Below are 19,835 nucleotides of genomic sequence, written 5' to 3' on the forward strand. Positions count from 1 at the left end.
GATAATGATATATAATAGGGGTGGGGGATTGAGAGAAGAATGAAGGAACTTTACATAGAGGGAAATGGGGGGGTATGGAAAATGGTGGAATGAGATAATCATTACCCTATGTACATGTATGATTACACGAATGATATGAATCTGCATCATGCACAACCACAGAAATGAAAAGGTGTACCCCACTTGTGTATAATGAATCAAAATGCAGTCTGTAAAAATTAAAAATTAAAAAATAATAAAATAAAGTGCTTTGAACAAAAAAAGTAAATGATAAGCTAAAAAGTATAAAGTATTATTTTTTTTAAATAAAAAGGCAGTGTAAAAATAAAATGAAAATTAGGAAGAAAATATGAAGTTCACAAAAAAGTAAGGAAAATTTAAAATGACATATTATAAATTAGTATAATTGTTGGTATGAAAGATGAGAAACAATAAAGTTAGCACAAATATATGGTGAATAACAGACAAAAGGATGGGGAATAAAAGTATATTTTTTGAAAGAAACAGAAAGTAAGAATGCAAAAGGCTCCACAAACAAGAGCAATCAGGATTTTTCATGCAAAAGTAATTACCAAATCTAGGAAACCCCCAACAATTCGCCCTTACCCAAGACTTGGGGTTACATACAAGGAAAGAGTTCTCAAATGTTAGAATTTACAGAACTCATTATAATGCAGATTCCAAGGCTCTCAGAAAATGATTCATATGTCCAGAATGGGACTCATGAATCTCACTCTTAGTTAATAAGTACCATATAGATGATGTTAATTTTAAAAGGCCCAAGGAGCACACTGATTACAAAAGGGATTTCTCAGACAAGGAACAATGTGCCTCTTTATCCTTCACAATGCACTTACTGCTTGAAGTCATTATGACAAGGCAACATTTAAAATTTCAGAATCAAAAGCCAACCTGCTCCACTCCCCTAATTATAGCTCAATTTCAGCTGTTTCATCCTTTCAAGCCTTCCTCCATCAACAAAGCAACATTTTTCAAACTATAGGTCACGACCAATGAGTGAATCATAGAATCAATTTAACAGGTTGCGACCAGAACCGAAAATATCAAAGGGCATTGTACATAATGATGGTAATTATGGCTTAAGTATTGTTACATGAAACTTTCATTTCATTTCAATTGTGCATATGTGTATAATGCAAAACTCTTACTTAATATGAGTCATAGGCTAAAAAGGCTGAAACTCTCTGCCATTAAAAATATGATGGGTTCACTAAGAAGCTAAAAAATTTTCAGAATAGTACAGAAACACCCTCAAAGTCCTAAAAAAAAAAAAAAAAAGTGATGACAATTTCATTTTGTCGTATTTCTGTAGAGTTTAATTATTCAGGCACTTCAATGCTTCAAAGAATAAATTTAATATGCATTTATTCAACTTGCCTCTGAATGGGTAGGTGAGAAGAATATGGTCCCTTTCTTTTAGAAGCATACAAAGTAGGATAAGTCTATGAAATACTAGAAGATAACAGAAAAAAATCATAATCATGAGTCAAATGTACAAATGCTGTAGGATTTCAATTAAGTGAATGACAGAATTAAGGAAATTTGTAAGAAGATAAAACTTGAAGATAACCTTAAAGGGAGTTTAAGATAAAAAAATGGAAAGGAGAAGTTATAGTAATGAAACTTATATAATCAAAGGAGGCTGACTACCTATTTAATAGAATCTCAGAGCTCAGTGGCATAACACAACATGGAATGAATTTACTCCACATGGTCACTCAGAAACCCAGGTATTTCTGATCTTATCTATCTACCCATTCCCCATGGTGGCCTCAGTGTCCTCAACTGGATCCTCTGCTGTACTGTACAGATGCATACACAGAAGTTCCCAGCTTAACAATATTTCAACTTCTGATTTCCCAACTTTGTGACAGTGCAAAAGCTATAAGCATTCAGTAGAAATCATACTTTGAACCTTGAATTTTGAACTTTTCCCAGGTTACTAATTTGTGATACAATAATTGTTCGATGCTGGGCAGCACGACAGTGAGCCACAATCTGTCACCATGTGTTCATGAGGGTAAACAACCAATACTCTATAGTGTGCTGTGCTGCAGATGTTCAGTAAGCCATGATACTCAGTAACTTAGTGTGTTAAATGTATTTTCAACATATTTTCAACTTACAATGGATTTATTGAGATATAACCCCATCAAAAGTATGTGCATGTATTTCAGTATTTTATGGCATTTGGAAATCTTTACAAAAATAAAAATAAAAAACAATTCCCTACTAGGAAGAAACAGCTTGCCTCCCAGGGTTGGCCAATTCTTATAAACTGCAAAAACTAGGCCAGAAGTATGACTTCAATATGCAAACTAACCAATCCAGAGCCAAGCCCTCTCTGTCTGGTCAAGACACCCCAGAAGACAATGTTCTCTGCCTTAATCATTTCAACTAGTGACCACTCTTTGAAAATCATTTAAGCTAGCCAATCCTAACCTATTGACCCTGCTCTGCCTTTCCCTTCCCACAGAAACCCTAATAAAGGCTCTAGTCTAGTACTTTCTCCTCGCTTCCACCTTCTTCCTCCTGGCCTCCCTGGTGTCCGTCTTATGTGGCCCTATGTCTATCCCTTGCCTTCTGTCTCCAGACCTGTGAGTATAATATAATAAATTTTGCTTTCTTAAGTCTGTCTCCTTTTGTGTTCAAAGTAGACTAATCATTTCCTAAAAGAGTATAAAACATCTGCATCTAGCAAGCAAGCAGAAGAGAGAATATAGGAGAATGACAAGGTTTTTATGGGCCATGCCTATAAAAAGAACCTCACTTCCACCTATTTTCCATTGGCCAGAGATCAGTCATATCTGACTATTAGAAAGGTAATAAATGAATTAATCAGTCAAGCCATCCAGTCAGTCTTGGGTCAAAGTGAAGGACTTACACTCATCATGAGTCCTCTTCTCTTATAATGATAAACACCCCAGACAATATAACAAGATAGAAAGAAGGCAGATAAGAGGCAAGGAAACTTAGAAAGTGAATTTCACCATGGCAATGTTCCTAAATTTTCTAGTAGCTTATCTATATCCTAGATGAAGCACTGGAGAAGCCAGCAACCTGGAACCAAGAATTAGGGCGAAAAAAAAAAAAAAAAAAAGCCTGAAGAAAAGCTGATTTTCACTAGCCAAAGAACCAAGTAAAAAATGGTTTAGCAGAACAGAAAATAATTTTTATAATAACCATCCTAATACAATCAAATTATCCCCACCCCATGTCAGCACAGCCCAGCAGAGAGGAGGACTTCCCCCTGTCAGGCAGCATGGAGGTGTAATGAGAGGACAAACAGCACCAGTCAGCATCCCGCCTTATAGGTTGAGAGAGACTGCCCCCACAGACTTAACTAATTTCATGTTAGTTTGGTAATTTCTTTAAAAATAAAGTAAATGTACCATTCCACTACTAGGTACACTCCCAGGAAGTATTAAGTGTGAAAGAGGTATGATGTTTTCAGCCTACTTTCAAATGGTTTAATACCAAAAACAATAAGAATGTACATATGTATACATACATATGCATGTATATATACATACAAAAATACTGGGAGAGGGAGATAAGGAGAAATTGAGAAAGAGAGGAGGGAAGGAGAAGTAAAGAAAGAAAGCACAAAATAAATGTGGCACAATATTAAAAACTAGCCTATCTGGGTACAGAACCCATGGGAGGTTGTCTGTACTATTACTATAACTTTTGTGTAAAACTAAAATCACTTCAATACTCTTTTATTTATTTTATTTTATTTTTTTGAGATGGAGACTTATTTACTGCCCAGGTAACCCACAAACTCAGTTGTGATCCTTCTGCCTGGGCATCGCAGTTAGCTGGGATTATAGATGGGCACCACCATGCCCAGATTAACAAAAATTTTTTAAAAGGTATAAAAAAGCCAGTGTTTAAATAGCATGCATAACCTTAGTTACCTTAATTATAAAAAACAGAAACATAGAGTAATTCTCTCATGGGAAGAAAAAAAATATCCATCAAGGGACATTATAACATTATCACTTACCAACTGTTTCAAGATCACATAGGTTTGTTGCTATAAATACTGAGTTATTTGAATTCTCTGTTAATGATAGATTACAGAACTACATAAAAACTCATAACATCCTAATGGGTAAAAACCTCAGGTGATATTTCTTTGCCAGAGGTAATCTGGGAAGAAAGCACACACAAAAAACCTTAAAGCATTCCGACATTAAATCCTGGCTTCCTTCAACATCAGCCCCAGCAGACCAAGGGGAGCAAGCAGAGGAGTCAGCATAGGAGGAATATATGCCAGGTGCTTCCCAGCATCTTGGAAGTGCAAATTCAGCAGGTAACATAAAACTCCCCAACTCTACCTTAAATGCTGCAGTATAAATCACAGTAAATCTCTTTCCTTGAGAATCTATTTGTAGCTAGCTTTCCAGAATATCAAAATAACAGTTACAACCAACTGACTCTTGAGTATTACTAAACCCCCTGTAGGCTAAAAATTTAAAAAAAAAAAAAAAAAAAAATAGAGAGAAAGAGACTCTCTACTTGTTTTTGTTTTTGACAGAACTTTTAATTTTAAACTCACCAAGAAACAAAACAATGGCTGTAAATAACTAGTTAGGAGTATAAGAGGTTTATTACAAATCAGTTTTCTTTACTTTGATACATAATTGAAAGCCAAGAAAATTTCGAATTAACAAATGTATATTATTGATGAATAAAGGCCTCAGTGCTGAATAAACCCAGTTTTCTCTCATCTTCTAATTTTCAAATATATTTTGTATAAATATGTCTCTGAAGCCTGAGTTGGAGAGGTAATATAGCATAGAGATGTTTTCAAATATTTTTCTCCTGGCAATGCACAACAGAAAAAAGAAAAAAGGGAAAATCTTTAGTAATATAAAAATTATATTCAACTGCAGAGAAATAAGATAATGACACAAAATTATTTTCCTTCACTTACTTTCTAAAGTCTTAAAATCTTAGTTTTAAATGTAGAATGCATACACCTTCTATCAGAACCAGTGACCCTGCTGAAGGCATTCTCAATCAAATAAAATCTAAAACTTTGGTGTGAGGTCATTAAACTATTCCTAGGGCACCCTTTTACTCTAAAAGCCTCTATAAGCCATTGAAGTTCTAATTTGAATAATTGCATTCCACCTACATAAATTCCCTCTGTAGTTTCAAATGTATGTAATACCAGTCTTCATTTCCTGAATTAAATTAATGTCATATAACATAGTGCTTCTTAAAAAAAAAAAAAAAACAGTGTATCTACTTTCATAGGTAACCTTTCAACAACCAGTAGAAGTGATTCATGTGCACCAGAGGTGAATAGGTCAGTATGAATAATCATTAACCAGTAATTTGTGCCAGCATTCATTGTGTGCCTAGCATTGCAAAAGGGATATCTCATCCAATAAAATGGAAGCACCTATACAGCTTTATGAAAAATCAAAAGTTTCATAAGTTTCATAAACTGAATCCTATTTTCCATTGAACTGTATTAATAAAACTTTAATGTATGACTTACCTTCAGCTAGCTGAGATTCCCCATGTTTGATCACCCCTATTTTTCTAGTCAGATACTTAATGAATTATAAATTAATATTGGAAAAACCTAACCTAAGAAAAGAACCTGTGAGTCGTATTTTAAAAGAAAAGGATTATTTCTCATAAGAAGGAATCCTGAAAAGAAGCTTCCCCTAGTAAATGAGAAACCAATAGAAATTCTGAAAGATTAAAGATTTCTTACAGCAAAATTTTTACTTGAATTGAATTTCCAGTGTTGCCATAACAGTATTTATTGAATAAACTCAAAGAACTGAGATTACATATACCTTTAAAAGATTTAATCTTGAAATCCTTGGGTGTTCTTAAATACTAGGTCTATATGATGCAGAGTGATCTCTAAGAAAAGCCATTCTAACCAGACTATAGTGAGTAGCTCACACCTGAAATTGCAGCTACTCGGGGGGCTTAGGCAGGAGGATCATCATCTCAAAAAACCTTATCTCAAAAAAATAAAAAAGAAAGAAAGAAAGAAAAGAAAAGAAAAGAAAGTCACTCTAAAGTAATGATCCAATTGATCCTGGGCTATCTCAAACCTAAAGATGCCTAAAATACATCCATCTAGGCCCAACTTCAGTTACTCACAATATTGGTTCATTTCAATTTTGTCAATCTTAGACTATAAAAACAAGGATCATGCTTGTATGCTCAAAGATAAATACAACTTTTTAGATGATCTCTAAAATCAACCATAAGTCCTTGGAGTCACAGAGTGGCTATGGTAGACATATTTATTTATTCATAATTCTTCTACCCCTCCCACCTCTGCTATGGCTTCCTTGAGGGTGGAAACTATACTTCCACTCATTGAATTTGGTTTGGTTCTGTGATTTGCTTTGAACACTGGAAAATGGAAAGAAGTATGAAGTTCTGAACTAAGACTTTAATAGTTTCTGAAGGTTTTTTTTTTCATACTCTTGTGCCCTGCTGTTGACTATGAGAAGAGCACATCCCAGCAGGTGCTGCTGTATACAGCAGACTAAACAAAACCAATAGGCTACAGTGACTAGGGTCAGCCCACAGAGTTATAAGCAAGAAATAAAGATCTTTCATGTAAGTCCCCAAAATCTTGGAGTTGTTTGTTACCATAGCAAAAAGTTAAGAGTGGTCAAGAATAAAAGGGCTTAAGGTATTATTTTCTGGTGCCATTCTGTTCCTGATTAAAATCTCCAGGTCAATTCTCCAAAAAAATAGAGTGCTAAACTAAACAAATTTTCAATTCTGGATATACTAGGAATTGACAAAACATTTATCTGACAGATTGACAGCTTCTAAAGTGATTTCTTCTGAAGACATATCCATTTGCCAGGACTAATAATTGTTATACCTTCTCTACTAAAGTAAAAGCATCTTGAGGGCAGAATTTATGTCTGATTCATCACCCCCCACAGCACCTAACATAAGTGTTTTATACTTACAAGCCATTGGTAAATATCTGTATTGCAACAAACTTACAAGTGCTCATCAAAATTACCCATATCCAAAAATGATATGCTGAAATACAAAATTCATTATATATTTAAAATGATTAGACATTATCTTTCTACCTGAATACCAGGAGAATTAGTACTATGCAATGACTAACATTCAAACTGATAACTTATACCAATATGAACTGCTACAAAATGGTGCACAGTTTCCTTCCAAAATGTTGAGATGCATAATGAGTGGTTAGATGACACTCTCTATCATCGCTGCAAACAAACACACAGCAGTGAAGCATCAAGCATCAAGGGCACAATTACAAGGATTGTCCCATAGAGAGTCCTGTTGATCTCTAGACTAGCACTCTTCCTCCTTGAGTTTTTATCACTGGTCCTCTGTGCCTGTCCCCTACTCATTTTGCCAGTCGTCTAATTTTCTTCATTATTATCTATCACCCAATTAATCTATGTACTTACGTTATTGACTTTCCTCCTCTTTCTCTATTATTTTTCCTTTGCCCTCCTCTTTTTGTTCTGCCTCCCTTTCATACTTCTAAGCCTTGGTACCAGAAGACACCACCACATATCCAGAGTACCCCTCCTTCACAACAAACCAGTCGACTGCCTGGCATCAAATGGATTTTCAGGCCTAAGTCAAGAAAAGCATATGTGTTTCTTGCAGGATGTTCTGGGACTTGTAGAGATCTCCATAATTAAGGAAATTTAAAAACAATTTATTCCAAGAAAGTGTTGGGGAGTGATACTGACCAAATTATATTGTTATATTATGTGCACATATGAATGTATAATGACAAGTCCCATCATAACGTACAACTATAGTAACGCACAAACAAAAAATGTGGAATAAAAAGAACTTATTTCAATAGTCAAATTCTGCCAAACCCCAGTCCAAAAACATTCAGTTCATCAAAGTTGTGTATTGCAAAGGATGTCTTTAAATATGAAATTATTAGTTAATCCCCAAATTTCATTATTACAACTTCTACTCTCAATAATTTTAAGTATGACTTAGTGCTATCTAATGAACGTGTAAATGAAATTATCTGTTATTCCTAAAGTCTTAAATTCAGAAAATAAAGATCCAACTATAATAAGCATATATATTTTCCTTTCTTTTCAGAATATCCTTTCCACTTGTATACTGAAAATAGCATCGCCCTTCCTCTGGGAAACATTACCTGTACTTTACCCCCAATTCCCATAAAATAATGAAATTTAAAATAAATGCCCTCCAGCTGGGTATGGTGGAGCACATCCATAACCTGAGTGACTTAGCAGGCTGAGACAAGAGAAATAACATGTTTGAGGCTAGTCTCAAAATTTAGTGAGGCCCTAAGCAACTTAGCAAGACTCTGTCTCAAAATAAAAGGACTGGGGATGTAACTCAGTGGTAAAGCACCCCTGATCAATCCCTAGTACCAAAATAAAAAAAAAAAAAAATTTTTTAAAAAGTACATAAACAATAAAATGGAGGCTCCCATTTTCCTACAGATCAGCATAGCCATAAGCTGGGAATATACACCTTTCCAAAGCCAGGCCAATACGGTACCCCATCCTGCTGGCCAAATTTGATCTGTATATTTGTAAAGATAAAGATATGTGACACAAGCTGAATTGATCGCAGTCCTTCCCCCAAATTTTTCAAGGTGAAATTAAAGCAAGGAAGGTGATCTCTCTCCTGTAGTCATAAAACTGGGCATCTTAAGGCATGAGAGCTCACAGCAGCCATGTGCCCTGGTACTTAGTCAAAATGCAGATAGAAGCAGAACTTAGAAGACTGACAACCATGGCCACGCTGGTTCCAGTTGTCCCTGACAACTGCTGCACTCCTGTCCTTCTCATGAGTACATAATAAACAGTCTGATAAATTCCCCTCTATCCCTAAGTAAATTCAAGTTATTTTCCTATAACCAGTAGCCAAGGAAATTCTACATATCAAATTCCAAGACAATAAATTTGATTTCTGGGGGTGGGGCCCAGGAATACTGCTACAAATTATAATGCATCTGCAGATTCTAACACATCTAATGCAAGGCTGACATTAGTCCACAGACTAACATTTAAGAATAACATGATTTAACACTTTCTTCACCACCTTCTTCACTAGGGATAAGCTATATCTCTCATAAGATAATTTCTTGTCCATGGCACTCAGTTCCCACAAGCCCACCCATAGGTGGTCAGTGGATTAAAAATATAAAGATTAGGATATTATGATTGTCACATGATCCCCTAGAATATCATCAGATCCAAGGTAAGAAGGTTTTGTTTCTGGAAAACGTTTTTCCTGGGAGAGTAATGGTTGTATATTAAGATAGTACTAACAAAATTGGAGAAAATCATTATTAATCTGATTATTTGTTATTAAAAGACATATACCCATAGATGGACTCAAAGTTCTCAGGGACCAAAAAGGGATTTGGGCAGCTATGGATAAGGAAGTCTCAATCTGAAATAAAGAATCTGATTCAAAAGTTCTGCAAATAAAGTCTATCTTTCCCTAAGCCTTGTCTAAGACAAGACTGCCAAGAATTTAAAGCTGAAGAGGCAGAAAATGCAAACTCCAATGTTACATGTATTACACTATATTTAGAAATAAAGATTTACATCTGTGAATCATTTTTCCTATATTTACTATACCCCTGCATTAAAATATTTTTGCATTCAAAGCAAGTGGTCACTTTGCTCTGAGAACCTGAAAGACAGAAGAGAAATCAGAATCTCGTGACAAAGAAAAGGACTTAACTACCCTCAAATGACTGGAGCGGAAGTTAATATAAATGCAACTCTGTTTTAAACCAAAGAAACCTGTTTCACCCAAAGAATATCTGCCCTAACCATATGCTGACCTAACATTTCACAGACTACCAGACTACCAGAACTCAGGAAGGGGTCTGAGATATATAGATATAGATATAGATATAGATAATATAAATGTAAGATATATACATATACACACATACACACACATATGAATCACTTATAATAAAATAAATCCATCCTAACTTCTTAAAGCTGATGCCTTTGTGTTATGGTTCGGATATGACGTGTCCCCCCAAATCTCCTATGTTAATATAGGAATGCTTGGAGGCAAAATGAGAGTTGTAACCTAATCAATCCATCCTAGTTTGAATGAACTGGCTGGGTGGTAACTGTAGGTAGGTGGTTGGAGGAGATAGGTCACCATGGGCATGCCCTGGTAGGGTGCTCCTTCCCTATGGCCACTTCCCTTTCTCTCTTTGCTTCCTAACTCTGCCATAGACTGAGCAGTTTTCCCCTACAGAGCCCTTTTGCATAATATTCTGTCTCACCTCGGGCCCAGAGCTAGAGACTCAGTCAAGTATGGACTGAACCTCTGAAATCATGAACCAAAATAAACGTTTCCTCCTCTTAATGGTTCATTAGGTATTTTGGTCACAGCAACACAAAGCTGACTGAACACTAATGTCCTTAAGTAGTTCTAACAAAAATGAAAAAAAAAAAAAAAAAAAAAAAACCAAGCTGGTTTTTCTCTGTATAATTTTAATCTCTTGAAAGTTTATATATTCACTTTATTTCTTTTTTTATAGAACTATTTAGCATAATACATAAACTTAACATGTTAGTAAGAAATAAAATCATACTACAAAATACAAATGTTGCTTAATTGCATAAACTTACTTATGTAGATAGGTTCTAAATATAAATCTAAGAACAATAAAATTTTCTCTGGTATTCCAGAAGATTATTCACATGTAACTTTTAGTTTTCTACATGCTGAAGTTCTTCCTGTATAAAGTTCACTTAGTATTTTCACTCAGCAAATGTTTAAAGAGCACACTAGAATATCTGGGATCAGTGATCTAGACTTTTTTTTTTTTTTTTAGTTGTTGATGGACCATTATTTTATTTATTTCTTTATATATGATGCTGAGAATCAAACCCAGTGCCTCACACATGCTACAAGTGCTCTACCACTAAGCTACAACCCCAGCGCAGTGATCTAGGCTTTTCTATAAACTAAAACTATATATCAATAGAATAACCAAATTTTTTTTTTCTTTTTTTGCGGTGCTGAGGATTGAACCCAGGGCCTTCGTGCTTGCAAAGCAAGCACTCTATCAACTGAGCTATATCCCCAGCCCAGAATAATCAAATTTTACCCAAACTCATCCTTCAACTATACCAATAATTTGGTCTTAAAAGGCCCTATTCACAGAAAACAGTGTCATTTAGTAAAATTTCTTTAGAATCTCCATTTACAATTCTCATCAAAAGTCAAACTTACAAAAACCAGAGGAGTATTTGATAGTTGTTTTTATTCACCTCTACTCTGATTATAATAGTACTGTTTTAGGAAACCTTATAAATTAATAAAGTGAAACTTCGGTTCAATGCTTATTTAAAACCTTTTATTTACCAGTATTGAAATAATATCTAGAATTCTTCTTTCTAGCATTTTATAAACAATGAAGCATGTGCTTTAAAGAATGAAGTTGAACTTGTTTTCACCTGCATTGATGCTCCTTCCACTCGTGCCACACAGGCAACCCGATCCAAGAAAGTCACTGCCACAGGCACTGCCACAAAGAAGCCTTTACAAAAGGCCTTCAAGTATCTTTTCACCCAGCCTTGTGACTGTGCCATACCTAGAAATACAAAGAAAACAAGTGAAATTAGCCTCAAGAAAGGAGAAGGACAAAAATAAGGCAAGAAAATTGAGAGAGGGTGGGACTGTGGCTCAATGGTACAGCATATGCTTTGCATGCATAAGGCCCTGGTTCCCAATCCAAGAATGACAGACAGAAAGACAAAAGGGAAGGAAGGAGTGAGTTAGAGAAGAGCAAACTTGTTTGTTTTTTTTTTAATTTATTCATACTCATCCTTGAAACCATTAGAATAAAATTTGATTTATGATCCCAAAGTGAAATGTATTAATTCAGATTAATCTTTAGTAGCTCAACTCTACTTGAAAACTTTAGTGGAAATTTTCTATCCTCAAAGCAATAGTACATAAGAAAAAATAATAAGCATATCAAATCCTTTTTTGTTGAGTAAACTTAACATGTGTTGTTTTGTTTTTGATAAGTAAATCCTTATTTGTGGCTATTATGATGAAGATGCTCCTTTATACCCCTAAGAGAAGTTTTAGTGGGACATGTGTCCACCCAGCTGAAAACTATTTCCCATACTCCCTTCACAAGAAAGCATGAACATGTCTGATCAATGGCATATGTGCAAAAATCACACACTTCTAGGTTATACTCTTAAAAAGGGTCTGTCCTCCCTCTTTTTATTCCCCATTTTATAACTATACTAACAACAATGTGATAGTAGAAACAGGAATAGTCATCTCAAGTTATAATATAAAAGTTGCACATTAAAGATGGCAAAACAACAAAAATAGAAGGATCCTGAGTACCCAGCAGCACAGAGGCTCAGTAACTGTCCTGTACTTCTTATATTCTAACTGTTAAATTGGAGGTAAATCATTTTCTACCATGTGTAAATGGCCCCTATGTTGGTTTTTGCTATGGTAACTAAACTGATCCTAAATAACAAATCTATGATAGACTGAGAAAAAAAAATCACTATACGTGAATTCAATATATATACTTATCAACCCTTTCTTAGCCCTGTAACCATCTGATTAATTTTCAGACTTTCAAGAGATTAGGAGATCCCCTTCTCATAAAATGAAACATAAAATAATGAGGGGTCAAGATAGTTACCCTGTTGGACCAAATGAAGCCAAACACAGTCCAACAGATAAAGAACATTCCTGACTGGGGAAGATAAATGAACAGTTGGTTCAGTGTCTTAAAGACCATGTGCTACCCAAGACTAAAAGGAGTAAGTGGGGAAATGGGGGCAGGGAACCCATAGAGAGTCAGAGTACTCTTCATTTCTCTTTCCTTACTTAGAATGTAAGACTAGATCAGAATAACTGAAAACTTCTTTAACACAATCACACGCCTCCTTCAGCCCCAAACCCACAAGGTTAACTTGCTTCCAAGATGATCTAAGATTTCTTGTCCTCCTGAGAGTGAATCCAGAAGGGTCAAGAAATGCAATTAGGCCAAGCATTTGCCAGAAGGCACACACCAAGACAGTCTTTCTTTTTTAAGTTCCCAAAGGTCACACTACTAATAAAAGAATATTATGACAATATTCATACTACAGAAATGGAAAAGAAACAAAAAAAGATAAGAATATAGGAAGGAAAGAAAAACAAAAAAGATTGAGAAACATATTCATGAAAACAAAGAAGGGAAAGAGAGGGAGGGAGAAAATATATTATGATTTGGATATTAGGTGTCTCCCAAAAGCTCATGTGTGGGATAAAGCAAGAATGTTCAGAGGTGAGATGATTTAGGACAGCTATAACCTAATTAGAGGTTTAATTCATTTGATAGACTAAGAATCTGAAAGAACTACTATACTTGATGGTAACTATAGGCAGGCAGGGTATGGCTGGAGAAAGTAGGCTGGGGGGGCTGGCACATGACATGCCTTTGGGGTTTATAGATCATCCCTAGCTAATGGAGCATACTTGCATGCACGGGTGCACTTGCTGGCTTTTAGGTTCCTTTGTGTGCGCACTCACCTCTCTCAGTCTGTCTCTGTCTCTTTCTCTCCCTCCCTCTCCCTGGAACCCTCCTTCCTGGATGCCATGAACTGAGCAGCTTTCCTCCACCATGCCCTTATGCCATGATGTTCTGTCTCACTTTGGGCCCAGAGTAATGGAATTCAGCTAACCACGGATACGACCTCTGAAACTGTGAACCCAAATGAACTTTTCCTCCTCTTAATTGTTCTTATCAGGTACTTTGGCCACAGCAATGCAAAACTGACTAACACAAAGTAAATATTAAAAAGCGGGAAAATTACAAATTCTGCCCAGATTCTCACTTCTGAAGACTTCACCCAGTGAACTATATAATTTAACCTTGAAATGTGAGACAAGGAACATGTGAAAAATGTATCACTTCCTACATGACATAAACACTGTGTACTTACAAAACCACTTGCAAAGAGTTCTTTCAAGAGATTCCACTTATTTTATTCTGAAGGAGTTTTTCCTTTGGAAAATACATATAGAGAGTGTGAATGCAGTAAAGAGGAACTCATAGTTTTTCGACTGACAGAATAAAAAATTTTCTCGAGTTATCAATGTAGGATAATGACTCTCGAACTTTTTTTTTATGTCCCATAAAGAAATGTTTTACATTGATTTATATGTATATATATGTATCATTGATTTATATATATATGTATGCATGTGTGCATATATATGTATAAAATATATATATGTGTGTGTGTGTGTACTCATACACATACATACCCATTTACACATATATCACATCAATTAAAATGTAACTGAAAAGTTTCAAAAACAAGCCAGGTGCAGTGATGCACACCTATAATCCCAGCTACTTGTGAAGCTGAGGCAAGAGGATCACAAGTTGGAAGACAGCCTGGATAACTTAAGACAAAAAAAGAAATTTAAAAAAACTTTGGATGTAGCTCAGTGGTGCAGTGCTCCTAGACATCACAGACACCGCCAGTGAGAGGAGGTAGGGGACAGGACTACTGACTTATTCTTACTATATAATGGGTGATAATTTTAGTTGGTAGTATTTTAAATTGCTAGTTGCAAATCACTAATCTTTATGACCTACAAAAGACTTTTGACCTGCAGTTTTATCTAAAGTGATCTATGAACATCCTAAACCCCTTTAAAACCTGTACACACAAAAATTTAATAATCTGAATTGGTTAATTCTTAATGACCCACTGTAACTGACAGAACAGGGGTTATATGTGTGCATAAGGAATAAAGACCAGTAAATTCTTATTTACAATTTTGTCAACATATACCACATACAACATTCACCCAAACCAGTAATTCTTTATATATAATTAAAATAACAGTAATTATGGACTAACTTTAGAAAATAAACTATTTAAAAACATGTTTTCATTCCAACTCATTAATCAACTATAATCTTAAGAAAAACTGCTTATGAATTCCTACATCTGGTACCCATGAAATGTTTGGCCCAAGATACAAATACTTCTATGAGCAGCTTCCACCACTGCACTCCTGAAATAGTAAGCCTGCTTGACATTGCTTCATTCATTCATCCCCAGCTTTAATATGAGGTTCTTTAATAAAACTAATTTCTCATCAATGACACCTTTCACCTAGAATCAAAATACCTTTACTAACTGCTTTTATACATTTTCAAAAAAGATTTAATATACTTTTTCAATGAACTGTTTAACAAAGTTTCCATTTATCATCTTCTACATGTCTTGGCAACAGAAAAATAACTTTGACATATTTATTAGATCCGTACCTTCAGGATGCAAAAGATGCATTTTTCTCAACATTAGATTTCATTAGCACAGTCTCTGAAAGTATTTCTAAAGATTTAACAACTCAAACCTTCATTAAATTTAAAAGTTCAATGACTCCCATATACTTTCTTTTGTTTTCCAAAATACAAACAAATAAAACCAAGGATTCCAGACTATGAAATATATGAGTTCACAAATAATTTTTGGATATAAGATACACATTTTGGAGGTTAAACTGGTAGGATCTGGAAATTAAAGGGCAATGGTGGAAGAGGGAAGGAGATAAAGTGTCAAGAGGGAGCAATGACTTGCCAAAGCACTGGTATTTTGTCATTCTCGAATTATATTCCAAAATACTAAAAACATGTTCATAATTCAGTTCCTGAAACTTTTATTGAATCCCACTAAGGATAAGCCTATGGGTTAGGTGCAAGGGAAAGAACAGTGAAAAAGCAGATATGTTCTTTGCCCTGAAGGAGTCTTAATGTACCAAGGAAGACTACCTTGAAACAAGTATTTCCCATTAAAAAGGAGAATATCAGACTAAGTGAAATAAGCCAATCCCAAAAAATGAAAAGCCTAATGATTTCTCTGCTAAGTGGATAATGATACATAAGGTGAGGGGAGCTGGCAAGGGAAGAATGGAGGAAGGATGGATTGTGTAGAGGGAAATGAGGGGTGGGGAGGGGACAGGGGAAAGAAAGATAATGGAATGAGACAAACATCATTATCCTATGTACATGTATGATTACACAAACGGTGTGGCTTTACTTCGTGTACAACTAGAGAAATGAAAGTTGTACCCCATTTGTGTACATTGAATCAAAAAATAAAAAATAAAAATTTTTTTAAAAGGACCAATGGCCCAGAAGCAGAATAGCCTGGAGCAAGGGAATGTATTCATCAGAAAAACATCAGGGAAGGTGGAAGTTCTCCCAAACACTTGAGACCTAAGCATTTTACACAAAAGGAGTAGCATATGTGAAAGCCTAGGGTCAAAATAAAATGTGGTGATTTACAAAACTAAAAAAGTTCAGTTTGAATGGAGTATATACAAAATTCATTATGTTAATTTTTAATTCAGAAAACTATTTATTGGATGTCAAGCACCAATGCTAAATGCAAATAATATAAAGCTTATTGTATGATACCATTTAAAAACTCAGTAAACACTACATTTTCTATGTAAATTTATGTATCCATATAAAAGTATTTGAATATTATTTGTATTGTTCTAATTATTTAATAAACACTTATATGTCATATAATTATTAATATAGAGTGAAGGAAAAAAGGCAGACTCAAAAAATAATAACAGTAGTTATTTCAGAACTTCCCCTCATTTCTAACACTTAAGAAAGAAGATGATTCCTTCCCTAAACAGTCATTGATATATAGGTAACAGAGGGTAACCCCAGTCCTGGTCTCTTTCCCACTACACCAAATTACACTTTCTCAATCCACTTTCTCTCTGCTTCTCTAAGTAGAACAAAAACACTTAGTAAAATTCTTTATTAAAATAGCTATCAGTATATTTGACTGAGTACAATGTTTCTTTGTAGCCAATTGAGGCTAGAAGGAATATTGTATGTTTTTGATAACTTGAGAGCTCTATCAAATCTATGCTACTTTTTACTCTAAGATCCACAGACTTCAAGTATAAGAAGTGTCTCTTTTCTGTTCACGGTGCCCTGTGTGTGCCAATAGTTATGAAATAGTTAGGTTCTCTCCATCGGATACAAACTGGGAATGCTGTTAAATATAAAGATGCCACAGCTGTCCAAATAAAAGATAGGTACTGGGGACTGAATTAGAATAAGATATACTCCATACTTTAATAAATTTTGTCAAAATGGATTATACTGTTATGTATAACGAAAAAGAACCAAATTAAAAAAAAAAGGTAGTGTGCATGAGTAAAATGTAAAAGGGAAAAAGACATTAGCAAAAGTTACATCAAACTCACATTTCCAGAACTTTGAGCCCTTTTCTTTTCCAACCTGTGTTCTCTTAAATACTCCTACTCCATTTAGTCACTGTGGCCCCCATGAAGGAGCTAGGTAAGAGAGTCAAGGGCCCTGAGTCAGATTCCTCTCTTGGCCCTAAACTAGTCATATGATTTTGGAACAAGTCACTTCTGGGCCTCAGTTTCCTCAACAAGAAGAGTGTTAGATTCCATTTCTAAGATCCTTTCTAGGACTAGTATAATTTATTCCTATAATTTTAAATTGTTTTTAACTGTTTTTTCAGGATTTTGGCAGATACTAAGACAAAGGAAAAACCCTCAGGTTATTATTGACTAAGGAAATATCTGGAAAATGCCTCTTAGATTTGAGTCTTTTTCAAGTATTGAAAAGAAATTTAAATTTTATTAAAATATAAGTTTTAAAAGGCGATAGGAAGCTGGAATCAGTGCAAATCATATAAAATGTCATTTTAAATATAGTTAAAGAACTGAAAGTCACTGCTCTTTCATTTCTCATTTCTACAATTCCATTGCTCACAGCATTGTTACTATCCCCTGTACAGCAAAGTCAAGGCAGGTATTTTTTTTTTTTTTTTTTTGCTGAGAGCAAAAGTGTGAGGAGTGTCAATCTGATAGTGTGCAGACCCTGTGAACAAAGTATTAATGGTGGTTATTTTCAGAGGCTCAAAAGAGAAGGCTAGTACAGTCCTGTGCTCTCTGAATTATGAAGGATGCCTATATCAGCTAGCATATAAATACTAAAGCAGTCATAATCTAACAAAGACATGAACTTTACATTTCTGTGTTAATCATACCAAATCAAAATTTTAAAGTTCTAATGGCATTCACATTTTGGTAAAGTTAATTCATTTGCTCTTCTGTAGAAATTGCCAAAGAATTATTAGGGTGAACTGATCCTTCATTCATATTTCAAATGTTTAAAACTACCATACAAATAGCACCTAGTGCCCACTACTTCTAAGAAAACTTCCTTTGAGCAATAATAATGTGATACTAAAATCATCCCTGGCAAAAAGGGAATAATTATTATCAGCTACCTCATTCTGCTAGTAACTTATGCAAGTCATTTAGTTTAAACATTGCTCCTAAGAAAATTATTGCTTAAGTAGTAAGCACACCTGCTTCATTGCTGAAGTACTTAATCTGAGAATATTTTAAATAAGCTTTCAGATTCAGTTGAAATCATATTTGCCACCTGGCATATATCACCTTTATTATTTTTTTTATTATAAACAAATGGGGTTACAACTTGTTTCTCTGGTTGTACATGAAGTAGAGGCGTACCATTTGTGTAATCATACATTTACATAGGGTAATGATGTTTGATTCATTCTGTTATTTTTCCTTCTCCCCACCCCTCTTTTTCCTCTATATAGTCCATCCTTCCTCCATTCTTGCCTCCCTCCCATCCCCCATTATGTATCATCATTCACTTATCAGTGAGATCATTCATCCTTTGGTTTTTTGGGATTGGCTTATTGCAGCATGATTTTCTCCAACTTCATCCATTTGCCTGCAAATGGCATAATTTTATTCTTCTTTATGGCTGATAATATTCCAGTGTGTATATATACCACAGTTTCTTTTTTTTTAATTATTATTTTTTTTACGTTTACATAGGGTAATGATGTTTATTTTTTTTCCCTTCCCCCCCACCCCTCCCACCCCTCTTTTCCCTCTATACAGTCCTTCTTTCCTTCATTCTTACCGCTCTCCTTAGCCTAACTCTAAACCTAACCTTAAACCTAATGCTAACCCCTCCCACCCCCCATTATATGTCCTCATCCGCTTATCAGCGAGATCATTCGTCCTTTAGTTTTTTGAGATTGGCTTATCTCACTTAGCATGATATTCTCCAATTTCATCCATTTGCCTGTAAATGCCATAATTTTATCATTCTTCATTGCGGAGTAATATTCCATTGTATATATATGACACAGTTTCTTTATCCATTCATCAACTGAGGGGCATCTAGGTTGGTTCCACAATCTGGCTATGGTGAATTGAGCAGCAATGAACATTGATGTGGCTGTATCTCTGTAGTATGCTGATTTTAAGTCCTTTGGGTATAGACCAAGGAGTGGGATAGCTGGGTCAAATGGTGTTTCCATTCCAAGCTTTCTGAGGAATCTCCACACTGCTTTCCAGAGTGGCTGCACTAATTTGCAACCCCACCAGCAATGTATGAGTGTTCCTTTTTCACCACATCCTCGCCAATACCTATTGTTGCTTGTATTCTTGATAATCGTCATTCTAATTGGGGTGAGATGAAATCTTAGGGTAGTTTTGATTTGCATTTCCCTTATTACTAGGGATGTTGAACATTTTTTCATATATCTGTTCATTGCTTGTACATCTTCTACTGTGAAGTGTCTGTTCATTTCCTTAGCCCATTTGTTGATTGGATTATTTGTATTCTTCGTGTAGAGTTTTTTGAGTTCTTTATAGATTCTGGAAATTAGCGCTCTATCTGAGGAATGGTTGGC

At 35.0% G+C, this 19,835-nt stretch overlaps 1 protein-coding gene across 1 annotated transcript in view; it reads right to left on the reverse strand.

Annotated features, from left to right (window-relative positions):
• The window catches only part of Immp2l (inner mitochondrial membrane peptidase subunit 2), an 892,224-nt gene that overhangs the window by 835,836 nt on the left and 36,553 nt on the right, over positions 1-19,835 (reverse strand). Inside the window, exon 2 of the mRNA XM_047562269.1 lies at positions 11,511-11,647. Coding sequence (XP_047418225.1) covers positions 11,511-11,645 — 135 coding nt within the window. The 5' untranslated portion in view covers positions 11,646-11,647. The remainder of the gene's footprint in view (positions 1-11,510; positions 11,648-19,835) is intronic.

Source organism: Sciurus carolinensis, chromosome 8 (genome assembly GCF_902686445.1).
Source record: "Sciurus carolinensis chromosome 8, mSciCar1.2, whole genome shotgun sequence".
Taxonomy (NCBI): domain Eukaryota; kingdom Metazoa; phylum Chordata; class Mammalia; order Rodentia; family Sciuridae; genus Sciurus; species Sciurus carolinensis.